Consider the following 21,289-nt stretch of genomic DNA (forward strand, 5'->3'; position numbering starts at 1 on the left):
AATTCCTTCCATTACTTATCTTCCTGCCTGATAAGACTGCACTGTTAGTTCAGGAAGTTTATCTGACCTGTGTTTAGTTTCTCTTCTGATCTGAATCCTGTTCAGTTGCCTTCTGTCAGATCCAGATAACACACCACCTTTCTCTTCGGCTTCAGCCAAACTACAATAGCAAGTTCCCCACAATCCCCTTGGGGCTCTGGTAAAACACTCCCTGTCTCCTGTGACTGTGTTAACCCCTCTAGTTGCTTCATGCTTTTGAAGCAACAGCACTACTTCTGCATGTCACACAAGGGACTCAAATTAATCCTTATATTTTATTTTCAAACAGGAGAAGGAATTTGGTAAAGAAAGAGTTCCAAGGGCGGTGCCTTGTAAGTATTTTCATACATTTTTCTAAATTAGAAAAGTTTAGAATAAATCAATATGAATCAAATAAAAGGGTGTTCCATTGCTGACAACTAGGGATGAGCGGACCTGTGGAAGTTCGGGTTCTGGTACCCGACCGAATTTTAGTCTGAAGTTCGGTTCGAGTATCAGAACTGTCCCGAACTTGAACGTGAACTCGAACCTCATTGAAATCAATGGGGACCTGAACTTTGGAGCTGGAAAATCTCTTCTTCTCTCTGTCGCTCTTTGTCTTTGTCTCTCTCCTTCCCGAACTGTAAAATGGACTTCCGGGAGAAGTCCATGCTCAGAATTCAGCATCAGACAGTAGGTGTCCGGTACAAACCCCGAACTTTACAATTCGGGTTCGCTCATCTCTATTGACAATGCCTTATTTGGCAATCAGGTACTGTTTTTTGACTAGGTAAATTGTCCGGGATGGGGGCAGATGCTGAGGATGTACTGTTAAAGTGATGCATTAAAAGGAATCTGTTGCCAGTTTTTTGCTGCTTTATCTGAGAGCAGCATGATGTAGGGGCAGAGACCCTAATTCCAGCGATGTGTCACTTACTGGGCTGCTCAATGTAGTTTTGATACAATCACCGTTTTATCAGCAGGAAATTATCACAAAAGGACTAGTAAACCTGCTGCTAGGTAGTCCAACCTCGCCCCCCACTACTGATTGGCAGCTTTCTGCCATTGCACAGTGTACGCAGACAGCTGCCAATCGGTGGTTATCTAGAGCTCAGCATTCAGACAACTGGTAGATCTGCAGCAGATAAAAGAGTGATTTTTTAAAAACTGCCCAATAGGTGATACATTGCTGGAATCAGGATCTCTGCCCCTACATCATGCTACTCTCAAATGTGACAGCAGTCTTCAGTCTTCACGGGCGAGCAGCGATGGTAGGGTGGAATGACGTGCCCGTCTGTAAGTGTACGTCATATGTTGTGAAGGGGTTAAATCTTGTACAAAAACTTTTTTTTTTACAGCTATTATCTTGCAGAGCGACCACCACTGCTATAGCCAGCAGAAGTTGTGCAGTGCTTACAAGCTCTTTTCTATTGAACTTGTAAGCGCTGTTTTGAAGTTGAAGCGCACTGTTACCTCTTAATCTCGGCCAGCTTCATGGCAGTGTTTTGTTTACAAGTTAGATGGCAGCGGTGGTCGGTCTCTAAGGCGAAAAGTCGTAAACAGAAGGAAAAAAAAAGTTGATATTTCAAGAACGGCTGCAAATTTTAATACTCAGTAAATTGTAAAAGTGCTTGTTTTTACAAGTTCTATCCGACAATATCCATCTATAAAGAAAGGAATAAAGGGAATAACCTTTAAATGAACAGGCGCATGTAATATCTCATTTTTGATTATTGCAGCTGTACAGAGTGTATATCAGTATGTGTATTACACGGACCTCACCCTGGAAGGATACGCCAGTGCCGCAGCTGAAGCTTATTTTATGAGCCCATTAATAGTACCAATCACTGTCTATTTCAATTCTACATTAAGCATGAGCCTGACAAACCTCGCCATCACAACAGGTAAAAACTTTTAAACATTATCTAAAATGATAAGTTGGTCAAATTTTTAAATCAGCTTTAGGCCACGTTCACACATTCAGTATTTGGTCAGTATTTTCCATCAGTATTTGTAAGCCAAAACCAGGAGTGGAACAATCAGAGGAAAAGTATAATAGAAACACGTCACCACTTCTGTATTTATCACCCACTCCTGGTTTTGGCTTACAAATAATGATGTAAAATACTGACCGAATACTGAACGTGAGAACGTGGCCTTAATGATGGAATCATGAAAAGTCATGAATAGTGTAAAAAGAAACTCCTTTATAAATCAATAAAGAAAAAAAAAAGTAATTGATTATATTGGGTGTGTCGTATCTGTAATAGCTCTTGTTAAAAAGGAAATCATTATTAAAATGCTTAAAGGGAATCTGTCAGCAGGTTTTTGCTACATAATCTGAAAGTAGCATGGTGAATGGGCAGAGACCCTGATTCCGGAGATGTGTCACTCACTGTTCTGTGTTTTTGTTTCAATACAATCAGTGTTTTATTAGCAGGAGATTATCACTACAGGACTAGGTGTCTTGTGCCTCCTAGTCCTCCTGCTCTGTGTAACCCAGTCCCCACCAGTGATTTGCAGCTTTCTGTCAATATACAGTGTACACAGAAAGCAGCCAATCAGTGGTGGGGGCGGGGTTATACAGAGCTCCACATTCTGAGCTCTGCTAGATCTGCAGCAGAAAGAACAGTGATTCTATAACAACTGCTGCACCCAGTAAACTAAGTAATATATCAATGGAATCAGGGTCTCTGCCCCTACATCATGCTGCTGTCAGATTACATAGCAAAATATCTACTGACAGATTCCTTTAAAGGAGATTTCCATTGTTCTTTACTGCCCCTTCTTGGGTCCAGCACCGAGTCCCGGTGGCTGTTATTGTCTGCAGCTCTGAGGTCACATCGACAATGCTGCAGCCAATAAGTAAGCTCAGCGCCTGTGCCCAGGTTGGCGGAACTTAGAGCCTGCAGCGCTGTCAATGTGATGGCAACACGGCAGACAATATCAGATTCCAGGAGCCGCGGCAGAGACTCAGATCTGGACCTGGGGAGGATGAGCAAAGCTCAGTGCGTTTTTTTTTAAACAAATTGTATCCAGGAAACAAGAGTTTTTTTGATAGTGGAAAACTCCTTTAAGGCTATGTGCACACTGAGTCTTTTTGCAGAGCTTTTGAAGTGGAAATTCCATGTTTTTGAGTTTTGCAAGGAGGATTTTGGAGAGTTTCTGATACAAAAACTCAGCAAAAAGACTTGGTATAAACACACCCTAAAATAGACTGTGACAGATACCTAGGGGTATGGTTCACACTGAGGTTCTTTGCTTAGTTTTTGGTGCAGAAAATCTCCAAATACACAAGGAGTTAAAAAAAACACGAGTTTTGATTAGAGAGTTGGAGAGTTTCAATTCCGAAAACTCAGCAAAAAAATATTTCAGTAATAATTTCCCCAAACTTTTTTTTAAAGGGATTGTCCGGTCATATGATAATGATGGCGTATCTTTAAAATAAGTTAGTTTTAGGCGTGAGCTGATCAATCAGCAGAGGATCAACTTTATGGCATCACATGGTTGTAGCACAGCCAATCATGGGGGTTTTACCCGTTCCAGTATAAAAGATAAGTGCCGGCCAAGCAATGCTATTTAATCCTTTTACACGAAGGGATAGGAGATCAGAGCGCACATTGGCACAGAAAAAGGCCTAATCTGACTCTGGTGTACTGGCGTTGTGGGTGTTTTTTACACTTTTTTTTATTAAAACAATGTTAACTAAATACCCTATGTTATTTTCATACACTATTACTATTTATTTACAAGGTATTTTCTCATTTTGTTTTTTTTGTTAGGTTCTGTCTATTAAAAGGCCACAGTGTGAATGCACACCAATGCATTCCACTTATACCAACATATGCTCCTTCTCATTTTTTTGGTCTTGTTGAGACCCCACTGTTGACATTATACAACATCACTAAGCTGTGTGACTGTGAGTCCAGCACTGATGACATCATGCAGCATCACTAAGCTGTGTGACTGTGAGTCCAGCACTGATGACATCATACAGCATCACTAACCTGTGTGGCTGTGAATTCAGCACTGATGACATCATACAGCATTACTAACCTGTGTGGCTGTGAATTCAGCACTGATGACATCATACAGCATTACTAACCTGTGTGGCTGTGAATTCAGCACTGATGACATCATACAGCATCACTAAGCTGTGTGACTGTGAGTCCAGCACTGATGACATCATACAGCATCACTAACCTGTGTGGCTGTGAATTCAGCACTGATGACATCATACAGCATTACTAACCTGTGTGGCTGTGAATTCAGCACTGATGACATCATACAGCATCACTAAGCTGTGTGGCTGTGAGTGCAGCACTGAAGTTGACGCGCCCCCTGGGCCGTGGGGTAACCGGAGCCGGGCCTTGTGGATGCTGGGGGTTGTAGTTGACGCGCCCCCTGGGCCGTGGGGTACCCGGAGCCGGGCCTTGTGGATGCTGGGGGTTGTAGTCACCGTGGCGGTGACCAGGTCCGTGACTCAGGGCGGTCAAACCAGGGTAGTCTATGGGTGTCTCTGTTATATATAGTCCGACTACGCCACCTGTGGGATGCGGTTATTGGGAACCGCCGCTGCGGAGCAGTCCACTGAAGTTGGTGGTATGTGCAGCAAGGTGATGTGACTCCCCACAGGAAGTGTGGAGCTTCAGGGCAGCGTGTATGGATGATGGTGGTGATAGTGCCGGGATCAGTAATGATAACACAGAGTCGTTGCAGTGCAGTCCTAGGGTCTTTACTGGTGGGAATTATATGGGCCCCAACGAGAGTACCGGCTAGTGATGAGGGCCTGGTCAGTCTGGGAGCAATCCTAGAATCCTCCTGGCCAGGTGGAGTTGTAGGCCTGCCGTTCTGACTGTACTCTTTGGCTATCCCGCTTATAGTCGTGTTGTAGCCCACGTCCCTGAGTGTAACGTGCTGTGCTCACCCGTATGGCTGGCGACTCGGACCTTGTGTATTCCTCGCTCCTCTGTGGCAGTACGGGTCCTTTCGTGTGGCTGAGCCTCCGGGCTTCTGATGGGCCAGGAGACCTACAATCTCCTGCCGTGCGGTTTCTGCTGCTGGATATACAATCCCCACAGACCCGGTGTCCGGTTCAATGTATATACTCCTGCTAGGACGAGCTCTGCCAGCTCCAGTCCTCAGCTCCTTGCTCCTTCGTGTCCTACTTGACTCCTCACACTAGACTCTCACTAGACTAACCTAACCCCGCCTCCAGACCCAGTTATAAAGGGCAGGATCCTCCCCTTTCTGGTCTGGAGCAGGAGGTGTTGCATGTAATGTCTTCCTGACCAGGAAACTCCTGTTTTGCTCCCAGACATGGTATTACTACCACTGTGGCAACCAGACCCTCTGGGGTGCCCCATTCCCCCCTAGTAAATTTCAGTACTCGGGGACTGAACATATTTTTCAAAATAACAGGTAACAATAAACAAGGTACATTAGAATATTACAAACATTACAGTCTTTAACAGGTTACAGTATGATCTGCAACCAGGTGTCCATTCCACTGAAACAAAGTGCAATCTGAGGGACCCGTCCCAAACCCTCAACGTAGGCCCTGGGGTGGCTGCAGGGCATAGATGATCCAGGCATTGGACCACGTCTTCGGCCTCCTCCAACGGGTTTTCGTTCAGTGGTCTGTCACGAAGGGGCACTTTTACAAGTGCAACTATTTACAGGACAGTTTTTGGGCTGCTCACAGTCCTCAGCCACTGGGTCTTTTATATATATACCCCTACGGGTAACTAAATGCAACAGGAAGAGTGTCCAAGTCACCTAAATTGTCCATTGTAAGGCAAAACACATCAATAATTAAATACATGAAAATCGCACAAGAATAATATACCCCAGGGGCAACTATTTATACTATTGGTATTTCTAATTATTCACTGAACCTGACAGGGGCCTTGCCTTTGGTGCTACGTGTTGATCTGCATAGTACGGGAGTGTGGATGGTATCTATTTCTGCACTATCTGCTACCCTGTCAGTCCTACGTGTGGGTAGATTGTAAAACTGCCTTAACCTCTCCATGGAACTGACAAGTGTATCATTGGCTGGGCCTTCTTGCTCCACTCCAGCCGGGGATCCTTCTTCCGGGGATTCTTCTTGAGCAGGCTCTTCTGGGGCATTTACAGGTTCTACTTACTGTGGAGGGTCTACTGGCGTGGGTACGACAGGTTCACTGTTAGCAGAGGGTAGATTCTCCGGGTCTGCTGTTGATGAAACTTCTGCCTCCGGGGCCAAATGTTCTTCCAACTCTACTGGGACTTCTGCAGCTTCCTGCGGGGCTGGTTGGAGAAATGTAAGGACTGGCACAACTATTGCATTATTCACTTGCGTCCATGACCAAGGAAATTCTCAGAGTACGTGCTGACCATTTATTCCACTTCCTCTGCGGGTTGAGGGGTATCTTGGCCTTCTTCAGCATGCTGTAGCTGCTTGGGACATTTCTTCAGGTGGTCTCTGGAAACTGTTGCTGTCATTTCTCCTCCATCCTTACTTATGAGGTACACCTTGGTGTTGGCATGACTTGATGGTAGAATGGTGTACGGCTCTTTTTCCCACTGGTCATCCAATTTATGGAGCCGCCTTTTTCTCTTTGGGACATGCTCTCCAGGTGACAAAGGGGCAGCATGTTGATTGTAAGTCTTCTCTTGCCTTTCTCTTGCTTGGGACAGACTTCTTTCAACATTTTCTTGTACCTTACAGTATTGCTGTTGCCGCTCAGTGTCCCAATCCGCATCTGGTGAGGCGTCCTCTGGTGTCAGAACTCCCATATACAGACCGATGGGTAGCTTTCCAGGCCGTGCTCTCATCAGGTAAGCAGGTGTGCAGTTGGTGGAATTCACTGGGATATGATTGTAGAGGTCCACCAGGTCTGGAAACTTTTCTGGCCATAGGCTGCGTTCCTCCAGGGGCAACGTCTTCAGTAGGTCTATCACCACTTGATTCATCTTTTCACACATTCCGTTGGTCTGGGGATGATAAGGCGTTGTACGGAGTTCCTTGCAGCCGTACAGGTTGCAGAATTCCTGGAATACTTCCGCTTCGAAGGCCGGACCTTGGTCAGTTAGCACACGTTCTGGGTAACCATGCGGGCGGCAGAAGTGCTGTTGGAAAGCTCTGGCTGCTGTCTGAGCCATTTGGTCCTTGACTGGCACTACTACCAGGAACCGGGAGTAGTGGTCTACAATGGTGAGAGCGTAGACATAGCCTGACCTGCTCGGGGATAGCTTCACATGGTCTAGGGCTACCAGTTCGAGTGGCTGCTTGGTGATGATGGGCTGCAGGGGAGCCCTCTGGCCGTCACGGTCTTTTCTTCTCAGGTTGCATGGTCCGCATTCTCGACACCACCTCTCGAATGCTTTCCTCATGCCAGCCCAATAGAACCGTTCACGTAGCAGGACTTCCAGCTTCTTCCATCCGAAGTGTCCTGCTCCATCGTGGTACGCTTCCAAGACCATTGACGCATCCCGCCTCGGGACTACCACCTGCCAGACCAGCTCATGTGTCCGGGAGTTGATGGCTCTTCGACACAGCTTCCCTTCATAGATGAACAGCTTGCCTTTTTTTTTCTACAGCTGCTTGGTCTCCTCAGTAGCATCTGGATCAGGGTGTGCGTCAGCTCGGGTCAGCAACTCTTTGACAAGGAGGACAGCCGGGTCACTGTCTTGTGTTTCTGCCCATCCATGGTGGGGCAATAGATTAAATGTGGCCTCCCTGTTGGCAGAGCACCTGTTCTTCACACAATGGGAGCACTGCTTTATCCCATGGCGGTGGAAAGAGGGGATCTCTATCTCTTCCAGCTCCTCGAGGTCTTCTCCCCCGTCTGGCAAGTTAGGCATTCTGGACAGCGCATCTGCGTTTGCATTCTTGTGCCCAGCCCGGTACTTGATGGTGAATTCGTAATTAGACAGTCGTGCCATCCATCTTTGTTCCAGGGCACCAAGTTTTGCAGCGTCCAGGTGTGTCAGCGGGTTATTATCCGTGAAGACGGTGAATTTGGAGGAGGCGAGATAATGCTTGAAGCGCTCTGTCACGGCCCAGACTACGGCGAGGAACTCCAACTTGAAGGAGCTGTAGTTCTCTGGGTTCCTTTCTGTGGGCCGGAGCTTCCTGCTGGCATAGGCTATTACCCTTTCTCTGCCTTGTTGGATCTGGGACAGCACCGCTCCCAGTCCCACGTTGCTCGCGTCCGTGTGAAGGATGAAGGGCTGTCCATAATCAGGGTAGGCCAGGACCTCGTCTCCTGTGAGAGCCATCTTCAGCCTGGTGAAGGACTCGTCTTCCAGCTTGTCCCAATTGAATGGGGGTTTCTGGTTCTTGGCCTTTCTGGACTGGCCTATCAGGAGGTCCTGCATGGGTGCCGCCATCTTGGTGAAGCCTGGTATAAACCTTCGGTAGTAGCCTACCAACCTGAGGAACTGCCGCACTTCTTTAATGGTGGAAGGTCTCGGCCAGTCCTTGATTAGGGTGATCTTGACGGGGTCTGGTGCTACACCGTCAGCGCTTACCACATGTCCTAAGTACTGTACTTTGTGCTTCAGCAGGTGGCACTTTGATGGCTTCACCTTCAGGCCAAAGCCAGCCAGGGCTTCAAACACTTCCGCCAGGTGCTTCAGATGATCCTCATATGTCTTGGAGAATACTATGACGTCATCCAGGTACAGGAGGACTGTCTCGAAATTCTTATGTCCTAGACAGCACTCCATGAACTGCTGGAAGGTTCCTGGGGTGTTGCAGAGCCCGAATGGCATGCAGTTGAACTCGCTGAGGCCCATCGGGGTGGTGAATGCGGTCTTTTCCTTATCTGCCTCTGCTACAGGAACCTGCCAATACCCACTAGTAAGATCCAAAGTAGAGAAATAAGTAGCAGATTTTAATGCAGCTAGTGACTCCTCTATCCTGGGTAGCGGGTATGCATCTTTATGAGTTATGCGGTTGATTTGCCTGTAGTCTACACAAATTCTCATTGTGCCATCCTTTTTCTTTACAAGAACTAATGGAGCTGCCCAGGGGCTACAACTATCTCTTATTACCCCAGCCTCCTTCATCTCTCGTAACATCCCCTTGGCATTCTGATAGTGTGCTGGCGGTACAGGCCGGTACCTTTCTTTAATGGGTGGATGGTCTCCCGTGGGGATATGGTGTTGAACCCCCTTTACCTGCCCGAAGTCGAGTGGGTGAGCCTCCGGGCTTCTGATGGGGCCAGGAGACCTACAATCTCCTGCCGTGCGGTTTCTGCTGCTGGGTATGTAATCCCCACAGCCTCGGACTCCGGTGTCCGGATCTCTGTATGTACTCTGGCCAGGACGAGCTCTGCCAGCTCCAGTCCTCAGCTCCTTGCTCCTTCGTGTCCTACTTGATTCCTCACACAGAACTCAACTCTAGACTCACTAACCCCGCCTCCAGACCCAGTTATAAAGGGCAGGATCCTCCCCTTTCTGGTCTGGGCAGGAGGTATTGCTTGTAATGTGTTCCTGACCAGGAAACCCCTGTTTTGCTCCCAGACATGGTATTACTAACACTGTGGCAACCAGACCCTCTGGAGTGTCACAATGACATCATACAGCATCACTAAGCTGTGTGACTGTGAATGCAGCACTGATGACATCATACAGCATTACTAAGCTGTGTGACTGTGAGTCCAGCACTGAAGTGAGATAAAACATTTGCCAGAAGCTGCAGAAGATCTGCCTTCGTGTGCCTGGCCTCTCACTATGATGAACACTCCTTACTCCTTTTCTCCCTCCATAAAGTTTAATAAATGGCTATACATGACTCTTTAGTAAGCTGGCAATACGTTTTGCTTTGGCCAAGATGTATTTCAGCTATTTTTAATGATAATAGTTAATAATCAGTTCAGAAGGTGAAAGGTGGAGAAGAAGTGGCTTATAGTGGAGAAAGAAACATATTTCTCACAAAAGATATATTACATAGCAACTCTTTAAATCTTCTTTCCTGCCCTAATAGTTTGTTACAATGTATCAATGTGGTTAAATTTGGTGTCCAAACTCTTTTAGCTTACAGGGGATTGCCTAAACTGGATAAAATGGTAACAATCCTTCAGCTGTGGGTAGAAATAGGCCAGCATATTTTGCTATTCACTAAGAGCAAGCAGAGGTCCAAAAATAGCTAGTATTAAAATCTTGAGGCTATTAAAAACATTTTCTAAAGCGATATAAAAGTTGCAGGATGGTACAGAAACAATGAAGGTATCTATACATTGTTGAGGAATCAGTAACAAAGCGTAAGGCCACGGGCCCACTATCAGTTTTTCATCAGTATTTGGTCAGTATTTTTTCTCAGGAGTGGGAGCCAAAACCAGGAGAGGAACAATCAGAGAAAAGGTATAATAGAAACAAGTCACCAATTCTGCATTTATCACCCACTCCTGGTTTTGGCTCCCACTCCCCACTCCAAAGAAAAAATACTGACCGAATACTGATAGTGGGGCTGTGGCTTTAGAAAGGCAATCCTCAGTGATATGACTGTCTCTTGTTCTAGAGTGTAATGTGACGGATACGGGAAAGATGTGCGCCTGCAAGAGCGGATACACATGGAACATCACTGTGTGCTACACCTATCGTCCCTGTAGCAATTCCTCCTCTTTTTGTTCATGTCTGATTATCCTGGATGACAATATTCCCTACTGTGAGAGTCCTCGAAACATCTCTGACTACAGAGGTAAGTCAGTACAGGGCACAACTACCATCAGAGCAGAAAAAGAACTATACTTTTTGTCTAAATGATTGTTTGTGAAAGGTACTGTAGACTGAGACTTAGCTGGTTTTAAAGGGGTTGTCCACTACTCAGACAACCCCTTTTCAATCAGCATATATCCCCCTTGTAAAGTCAAACCTATACTCACCTCCAATGCCGGCGTTGTTCCAGCGGAGTCGGCACTGGATCTCCCGTGGATCGCCTGCGGCCAATCAGTGGTCACTTAACTCTCCCTTCCTTCGGACGTACCATAATTGACATAAGGAGGAAATAAGATCTGTGGTTGCCCTCTCACTTCCTTCTGTCTGATTTGTCCAAAGGCAGGGTAAGTGAAGCAGCCTTTGATTGGCTGCAGGGATTGCGTGACATAACAATGTCATGCAATCACCGGGACAGCCAGTGCCAATACTGCAGACACCGGAGGTGAGTATAAATGATATTATATTTCAAGGAGAAAACATAGGGATTGAGACAGACTTTTCCGAATTGTGGACAACCCTTTTAACCTCTTAAGGAGTGGTCCATTTTTCATTCTATTTTCCTCCAAAAGGCATATATTTTTTATCTTTCCTTGGATATAACGAGATCTCTTATTTTTTGCATGACAAGCTGTAGTTTTGAATGACACAGTTCATTTTACCACACAAGGTACTTTAAAATGGGGGGGGGGGGGGAAATCCATGTCTCGTGAAATTGAAGAAAAACTGAAAATGTCTCCTCTTTCAAAAAGTTAAAGGTGTTTTCCAGTTTTGGAAAAACCTGTTCCCCGGCTGCAGTTTGTTTTAAAAACCTAAATAAATCAAAACTGTCCTTTTCTCACCCTCACCAGGTCAAGCACTTTGTCTCCACCGCTGCTCCGGGTTTCTGTTATTATCTACAGTGCTGACGTCTTGTCGACAGAGCTGCAGCCAATCAGTGAGCTCAACAGCTCTGCCTGAGCTGATGGCAGGAGACGCTGAGCTCACTGATTGGCTGCAGCTGTGTTGACGAGACATCAGCACTGCAGACAATAACATAAACCGGGAGCAACAACTGAGATCCAGCGCTAAACCTGGGAAGGGTGAGTAAAGAACAGTATGATTTTTTTTAAAACAAAACTGCAGCAGAAGGACAGGGGTTTTCCAAAAATAAAATAATAAAAATTTCCCCAAAAATTTGGGCTTCAGTCATGATATTTTGTGATTCATAATTTTTTTACATTTTTTAGTCAATAGAGGGTCTTGTTTTTTGCATAACGAGCTGTAGTTTTTATTGGAACCATTTTGGTGTCAATGCGACTTTTTAATCTCGTTTCATTTCAATTTTAAGGGCATAAAACATCACAAAAAAAAACAGGGATTTTGCCATCTCAAATTTTTTTGTTTCGGCGTTCACCATGTGGGAAAAATATTTTATTAGTTCGGGCAGTTACACATGCAGCAGAACCAAATGTGTACATTTTTTCTTAATTTTTAGTTTTTGCAATTCATGTTTGGGAAAAAGTATGGGGTGATTTAAATGGTTATATAGATTTTTTTAGGGTAAAAAAAATAGTTTTTAATTTTTTATAAGTTTTTTTTTTTTAGTATCCTTATGAGACTTAAACCTGCTTGATCAAATATAAAATAAACTGCAATACTGCCATAGGCTGGGCTTCTTCACAGGCCATGGGAACCGACTGGCACATCGTGATCTAGTCATGCGGGTGGCCGATGGCCTCTGGAGTAACGGTTGCCATGTTGGAAGCCTTTTAAATTCCGCTATCAAGAATGGCAGCAGCAATTAAAAGGTTAAACTGCTGTGATCAGCGCTCTCTCCCATGGCACTAGTAATTAATCTGCGGTGATGATGCACGTCCACCATACATGTACGGCGGCAGGGATCAAGGAGGTTAAAGAGACATGAAACTGTCTAAAAGAAGAATTCTATGTGTTGCCTATAGCAACCAATCATGTTTCAGCTTTCATTTTTCAGCAGCACTGAGAAATGAAAGCTGCGCTGTGATTGGTTGCTATGGGCAACACAGACAGCTCTTCTCTTAAACAGTTTCACGAATCTCTCCATTATGTATATACGATATATACACATTCTGTCGGAACTATTATATAAACTATTATAATTTTAGGGACAGATATACACAACTTAGGGCCCCTTTGCCAAATCAGTGTGTGTCCCCTTTAATTAAAGGGTTATTCCAAGACTGCCAATATTTTTCACAAAGCAGTATCTACATGACTAGAATAATTATACTATACAAGCCCATTATAAAGCTTCTTTTTTTTGTGCCATTATCTCTTTTTTTCATCTGTGATCCAGCTGCACAGAACTGAATGGGCGGTCCTGTTCTTACCTGCTAAAACTACATTTCCCATCACACCCTGCTTCTCCTCAGTAAAAATGCTGAGTGAACGGCTCACAACTGAGCCCATTGCAGATGAAACGAGTGCAACCCACCATTGCTGTGCCATTGCGGCACAGCTGGAACTTTTCCATTTTCTGAATGCCACCGCCATCCCATCCTTAAACTAATGGGTGGAGGGTTGCAATGGACAACGTCTATGGTGAACGTCAGTCATAAGCGTGAAAACCGCCAATCAGTACCACAGGAAGAACGAACCACTCACCAGTGGAATAGGGGATGGGTATGACGCCCCTGGTGACGTGCGGATCATCATGGGTCATAAGGGGGCACATATGAATCACCCCCATCTCTTTGCCCTCAGCGTGTGCTGGGCCATCCCCTGTGCTACATCATGGTGGAGGCATCACCACTTCTTTTGTCTTGAGCAGTAAAGGGGTTAATAGTAAATTCATTAGGGGTCTAGGAATTTGATTTGGGGGCCTTCAGTAACCCCCCAAATATATATAGAAAAAGGCGGGCATAACCCAAATTTTTTATAGAAATCAACCTATTGCATTCGCGACAAACCATTTGAGAACACAAGAGAAAGAGTATGCAATACACAGGGATCTCTAAGAAGTCCCAACATTTATTGATATAACAACAAACAAAAAAAGAAATATAAAAACATTTAAAAAGCCAAAAGGCTAAAAAAACAGCTTATAATAAAGCATGGGCATTTTCTGCTCCTGAAGAAGCCACACTTGTGGCGATACACGTGGGGTCTGTTCCACCTGCTACTTTAGTATCGCTGGCACAGGTCTTCAACGCATTGTCCTTTTTGGACCTGTCTACTTTGGTTCCATATTGAATTCCCTTTAAATGTGTTGCCTTATACGCAGTGTTGTATTTGGGCATTACAATAGAGTATTCACTCACTGTTATTTTTCACTTTAATAGGCTGATGTTTCATCATGCCCATTTATTCATCTTCATATACACATTGACAATTTAATAATAATGTGTATATATGTGATCTTGTGTGATCTTATTTAATTATGGTGTTGTATATGACTAAGGTGATGCGCCCCCTTGGCCGTTGGGTACTCGGTAGCCAGGCCGGTCGGTGCTGGGGATGTCACGGTGGCAGTGACCTGGTCCGTGACCCAGGGTGGTCAATTAAAGGAAAAGGTAAAAGGGGAATAAAGTTTTTAGAGATAATGTTCGTGACGCCACCTGTGGTATGCAGCTATATGTGGCCGCCGCTGCGGAGCAGGTCCTCTGGAGCTGATGGTGACGCAGCAGAGTTGGTTCAGCTCTCCACAGGCAGAGCTAAGCTCCAGGGCAGTGTATGATGAATTGTGCAGGTAGATGTTGTTGGTGCGGTGAAATGCAGGACTGGTGGCACAGCAATTATTCACAGACACAGTGGGGTGCAGTCTTCAGGTTTTACTCACAGTTCTTAAGGTCTCCAAGTTACAGTCAACGGTGTGCAACTGCCCACATCGTCCTGTGTCCTCCGGGGTAGTGATCCAGCAAACTCTCAGGCATTTCAGGAGCACTTAGACGGGACCCCGTTCTATGTACCGTTCCTGGTCGTCTCACTGTGCTGGCTCTCACCCTCCTGCCCTGCACCTCACAATCAGTGTCCCAAGCCAGTGTACTCGGGCTTGTCGGGCGACTTGCAATCCCCTGGACCCTGTGTGGCCACCTTTTCAGCGATATAATTGTGGGTTTTGGCTGCAACACCTTGAAAATGCTGCAGCCTCCAGTTGGCTAGCTGAGTCTGGTTGTTCTCCACTAGTTTTGTGGCCGGTCCCCTTCTGCAGCCTGATCCCTCCACGTCAGCGTGAATTGGGGCGCACGGGTGGCTTCTGCACTCACCGTGCCCCTGGGATCCCTTCTGTCTCTCTGGAGCCTGTCCCACTGCTCCTCTCTCCTCTTTCCTCACTTTCCTCCTGGGCCTCTCTCACTAGGCCCGACTCCTCTCTCTCTACTGAACTCCTGCTCCAAGCACTGGAGCCAGGAGCATGGACCCTTCTGCACTGCTCTCCCAAGCAGGACTGGAACCTTCTAAATGTTTCTCTCTGTCTTTTATACCCTTTCTGTCTGTGCTCCACTCAACTTCTTCCTCCACCCACACCCACTACATGGTTCCCCCTCTCTTGGTTCCCCCCCTTCTAGCCAGGGACAGGGCTCAGCAGTGGACAAGTGCATCTTGCCCCTCCTGCTGGTCTGGAGTGGTGTAATGTTGGATGTAGGTGTGTGGTAGTACTCCGTCCTTACCTGAGAGTGGGGTACCACACCCCTGGGTGAGATGCAGTACCTCTGTGGCAACTGGACCTGCAGGGGCGCCACAAAGGCAATCATTGCATTTCTGTGAGGGTTTCATTGCTTGTTCTTTTATCCTTTGGGGTTTTTAAATGTTTTTATATTTCTTTTTTTTGTCTTGTTGTTATATCAATAAAATTGTGTGACTTTTTAGAGATTCCTGTGTATTGCATACTCTTTCTCTTATGTTCTCAGAAGGCCCCCAATCGTCACTATCTTGCTGTTTGTCCCCATCCTTCATAGTCGAGGACAGTAATGAATACCATTCCTGGTGGTAAAGGGGTTAAAAGTAATGCAAAATCTTATAAATGTATGACAAATGCTAAATAGCATAACCCAATAAGGCCCCTAATAGGCATTTCACGTATTTTTATTTCAAGTCAAAGTTTGGACCACCAACAATTTAAAAAAAAATTAGAAGCCCTGGAAAAAAACGTAAAATAAGAGAAAATACTAGACTTGTTTGGGGTTTTTCTTATAAGAGTGTTTCAAAGTCAGACCTCAAAAATGATCATGGACTATCTTACCCCCTTCAGTTGCTATCAAATTTCTAGGATACCTGACCAAAGACTTCCATGATACCATCCACTGTGCCTGGTATAACACAAGGTCTGGTTGTCCATACATCCAAGTAAGATTTACTGATGACCTAAAGAGTGGTCACTTCCAATCAAAATTGGTTCAAATTTACCTTTAAAAGTTTTACAATATTTTTTTTACATGTTTCATAAACATGAAATTGTATTTTTTTTACTTCTCCAGTTAACATAACGGGGTCAATTACCTTGAATGAAACCTTTACAACAGATCTTCTAGACCCAACCTCGGTAAAGTACCAAGGGATGTCAACCAATATAACGCTTTCAGTAAGTATCTCCAACCTTATCCTGATTCCAGGAATTGTTGGTGCAAAAACGCCAAATTTGTGCCGCCTACAAGGTAACCTCTCAGTATCACCAAAACAAAGTCAGCCATGAGGACCAGTTTTGGTGGTTGAGCTGTTGCAGGTATGACAAGACATCGTATAAATGTCCTAAGTTGTCTACAATTTTTAATATACAATATTATACTTTTGCGAAATTGAAGAGCTTAAAATAGTAGACATGTCCACATTTCTTAAAGTGATTTTCTATCAAAATGTATTTTTAGAAAAATCTTTTAAAAGCACAGCATATGGATGACTTCTGCCAAGTTGTTTTTAGCAGTATCTGTACAGCCAGGACACAGATGCCAATAATATAGATTTTGCTTGGACAATCCCACCAATTTAGCTAAAAGGGGTTTATGCAACTCTACCCTCGAAATGTCCATTCTTGGGGTCAATTCCGTAAGGATAGAGCTGAAATGTCTGGAATTTTTTTGAAGTATAAAAGTCTGGTTGCTGGAAATTATGTTAAATAAAATGGAAAAAAAATTGCCATATTTTTCTTAAATAGATTGACTATTTTACAATAGTTGGTAATTATTGGACATTCCAATATAGAAAAAAGTTTAACTTAGATTAAGGAGGGAAAGGAGAGATTCTAAAAGGCAACATCTATGGGGTGTGATTTGGACACTGCTCATGTGGGCAGCATAACCTAGAGCTCCTGATTTCAAACCTCAAAGCGACTGAATTTCCAACATTAAGAAGAGAATAATTACATCTATGTGCATGGGAATCCCTAAGGAATCTTAAGATGAACTCGGCAGAAGATAAGGAGAAACAGCAGAGAGGGACTCCACACAAAGCAAGACAAGTGCCAAAAGTGACCGGGCACAACGTAAAGAGCTTCAGCAGAAACACAAGCTGAGTGCCATCTCTCCCATGTTGCCAACATCACCTGAAAGTGAATCGGCCAACGCTCAGCAAGCCATGAGGTATCTGTCATCAGAAGAGAGTGGTACATGCAAATTTTGTAAAATGACAGAGAAACAAAAAGGACATGAATCCCTCTTCGGGTCCATTAAGGAAACAGACACAGATCTAGTTCAGACAATGACTCACCCTTTCCATCAAAAATCCAAAATAAGCAACTTTCCAGATGGGACAAAATAAAGGTTTTTAAAGAGGCTATGCAGATGGGCTTAAGCAATGTAGTGCATTAGAAATGGCCATTGAATCCATTAATCATAGAATGGATAAAAATGAGAACAAAATCGACTAGCTCTTAAAGACAAGTGACAATATCACCAAAGACCAATATTCCCTGAAAAGAGGAGACCAAAGAACTGAGGTATCAGGTAGAGGATTTAGAGGACCACAACAGGCGCAACAACATCAAACTGATTGGGATCCCTGAAAGGGTATCACAGAGTAATTGGCTGAAATTTGCCAAGAACTTACTAAAAAAGCTATCCTTGACATAGAAGACAGGGCTGACATAAATGACAGAATCCATCGCACTTCATTTCAAAGGAAATTACCTAAGGACGTGATCCAAAGACTCCACTACTTCCAGACAAAATTCCTCATTCTTACATTAAAGAAAATAGCCATCCACCAGCGCCATTACAAATCAGTCACCTGCACCACATTACACGAGACTCATTACAGAGTAGTATCTAGGTGGTACTTCTTACCTATTAAAGTCCATAAAGCCTTCCCAAACCAATCCCACTGATGTTGGAGAAATTTTGTCCATCAAGGAGAAATACTCCACATTTTCCAGGAATACCCAACCCTCAATACCCTCCATATCAACACTGATTATGAGACTAACAACAAACAAGATAAAGCTCTCTAGACAAATGGTTCTTCTCTCCATGAGTCTTGAACACCTGACAGAAAAATCTAAATTAATCACTGTACATATACTTCTGGTGATAAAACACATCATTACCACTACGTGGGGAAAAAACAGATCCATCAACTATCTCTGAAGTTGTTGATAAATTATTATTATTAACGGTCTTCAGCTTGATCTCGAGCCATGATGACTTGCTGGATGAACGATCTGTTAGATGATCGACCTTGTGCAAGCCTAGATAGGTCCACCAGGGTCTTCTCCGCTGTTATCATGACTGTATCAAGACATTAGGTTGCTGGTCTTCCTCTTCACCTTGTTCCTTCTATTCTTCCAACCATAATGGTGATCCTTGCTTCCAGTGACATGTCTGGCTTGATTTTTTCCAAAATTGGTTTGTTTGTTCTTCTTGCCATCCATGGTATTGATGACATCCTTCTCCAGCACTACAATTTGAAGGCGTTGGTTCTTCTTCTGTCTTGTTTCTTTATCGTCCAGGTTTCGTTGATAAATTATCTCTACATAATTCTTATGAATTCAACAATGCAATAAATAATAGGTGGGAATTTTGGAATAACTGCTTCCCAATTAAGGTCTTTAAACGTTTCATGAAACAAAGAATTCAATAAACAATAAGATACATAAGATACATAAATACCAAATACTTTACCTATTCTATCAACTACCCAAAATGACGTGAAACTATCCAAATGTACCATAAATTTCAAGTTTAACTATTGCATGCTGTTATCCATAGCAAATGAATTGTAATTATTGGTGTCAGACCTTTCTTTGCTGTTACATTCCCCCTATCCTTACCATTTCTTTGCTTATTCTGTGTACCTTATCCTCCTCTGCCACTCGAATCCCACCTTGTTTCCAGTTTATTATTAAAATCAATTAAAATGATTGCCACAATAAAAGGCAACACCCAACTGTTGGTCCACAAATGCTGATTTATCACCCTATGCCCCTGGTGTCTCTTGCAGCTCCTGAATGCCTATACAAAGATCTGCAATCCTCTAAATGTGTCTGTGCTTGGTTTCAGGTAAAAAAAAATATAAAAATAAGAAATAAATGGCTCCAAAAAAGTTAATTGATGTTGTTTAAAGATGTATACTGCTACTGTTCTAAGTCCAGGAAGCGTGGTTGCAATCTATAGGATGGTGGTTTCAGGTGCACTGTCCGCGTCTCAGATGTCATCAAGCAACACTATGGCTATACAATCAATTCCAGGCGCCATTTCATCACAGCTCTTAACAGCAGGTAAAGACTGCAGATCATAGGCATTGGTAAAGCTTCAATTCCCCCTGTGAATAAATTCACTAAACGAGCTTCAAAAATTATATTACTTCACAAAACTAATATAATACATCATAGTATGTACATAATGACTGCAAATGCAATACTCACTCTTTATACAATAATATAACTACTATAATACTGCCCCTATGTCCAAGAATATAACTGCTATAATACTGCTCCTATATACAAAAATATAACTACTATAATACTGCCCCCTATGTTCAAGAATATAACTACTATAATACTGCCCCCATGAACAAGAATATAACTACTATAATACTGCCCCTTTGTACAAGAATATAACTACTATAATACTGCCCCCTATGTTCAAGAATATAACTACTATAATACTGCCCCCATGAACAAGAATATAACTACTATAATACTGCCCCTTTGTACAAGAATATAACTACTATAATACTGCTCCTATGTACAAAAATATAACTACTATAATACTGCCCCCTATGTTCAAGAATATAACTACTATAATACTGCCCCCATGAACAAGAATATAACTACTATAATACTGCTCCTATGTACAAAAATATAACTACTATAATACTGCCCCCTATGTCCAAGAATATAACTACTATAATACTGCCCCCTATGTCCAAGAATATAACTACTATAATACTGCCCCCTATGTACAAGAATATAACTACTATAATGCTGCTCCTATGTACAAGAATATAACTACTATAATACTGCTCCTGTGTACAAGAATATAACTACTATAATACGGCTCCTATGTACAAGAATATAACTACTATAATACTGCTCCTATGTACAAAAATATAACTACTATAATACTGCCCCCTATGTTCAAGAATATAACTACTATAATACTGCCCCCATGAACAAGAATATAACTACTATAATACTGCTCCTATGTACAAGGATATAACTACTATGATACTGCTCCTATGTACAAGAATATAACTACTATAATACTGCTCCTATGTACAAGAATATAACTACTATAATACTGCTCCTATGTACAAGAATATAACTACTATAATACTGCCCCTATGTACAAGAATATAACTACTATAATACTGCCCCTATGTACAAGAATATAACTACTATAATACTGCCCCATATGTACAAGAATATAACTACTATAATACTGCCCCCTATGTACAAGAATATAACTACTATAATACTGCCCCTATGTACAAGAATATAACTACTATAATACTGCCCCATATGTACAAGAATATAACTACTATAACACTGCCCCTATGTACAAGAATATAACTACTATAATACTGCCCCTATGTACAAGAATATAACTACTATAATACTGCCCCATATGTACAAGAATATAACTACTATAATACTGCTCCTATGTACAAGACTATAACTACTATAATACTGCCCCTATGTACAAGAATATAACTACTATAATGCTGCCCCATATGTACAAGAATATAGCTACTATAATACTGCTCCTATGTACAAGAATATAACTACTGTATTCCTGCCCCTATGTACAAGAATATAACTACTATAATGCTGCCCCATATGTACAAGAATATAACTACTATAATACTGCCCCATATGTACAAGAATATAACTACTATAATACTGCCCCCTATGTACAAGAATATAACTACTATAATACTGCCCCTATGTACAAGAATATAACTACTATAATACTGCCCCATATGTACAAGAATATAACTACTATAATACTGCCCCCTATGTACAAGAATATAACTACTATAATACTGCCCCTATGTACAAGAATATAACTACTATAATACTGCCCCATATGTACAAGAATATAACTACTATAACACTGCCCCTATGTACAAGAATATAACTACTATAATACTGCCCCTATGTACAAGAATATAACTA

General features: G+C 43.1%; 1 protein-coding gene across 1 annotated transcript in view; it reads left to right on the forward strand.

The window, feature by feature from the left end:
* The first annotated feature begins 1,286 nt into the window (after positions 1–1,286).
* The window catches only part of LOC141258483 (adhesion G-protein coupled receptor F3-like), a 65,401-nt gene continuing 45,398 nt past the window's right edge, over positions 1,287–21,289 (forward strand). The window contains exons 1-6 of the mRNA XM_073673476.1: positions 1,287–1,314; positions 1,758–1,922; positions 10,529–10,708; positions 16,158–16,261; positions 19,111–19,169; positions 19,257–19,387. Coding sequence (XP_073529577.1) covers positions 1,287–1,314; positions 1,758–1,922; positions 10,529–10,708; positions 16,158–16,261; positions 19,111–19,169; positions 19,257–19,387 — 667 coding nt within the window. The remainder of the gene's footprint in view (positions 1,315–1,757; positions 1,923–10,528; positions 10,709–16,157; positions 16,262–19,110; positions 19,170–19,256; positions 19,388–21,289) is intronic.

This window comes from Phyllobates terribilis, unplaced genomic scaffold (assembly GCF_046119375.1).
Source record: "Phyllobates terribilis strain yellow unplaced genomic scaffold, ASM4611937v1 Scaffold_3__8_contigs__length_932513732, whole genome shotgun sequence".
Lineage (NCBI taxonomy): Eukaryota > Metazoa > Chordata > Amphibia > Anura > Dendrobatidae > Phyllobates > Phyllobates terribilis.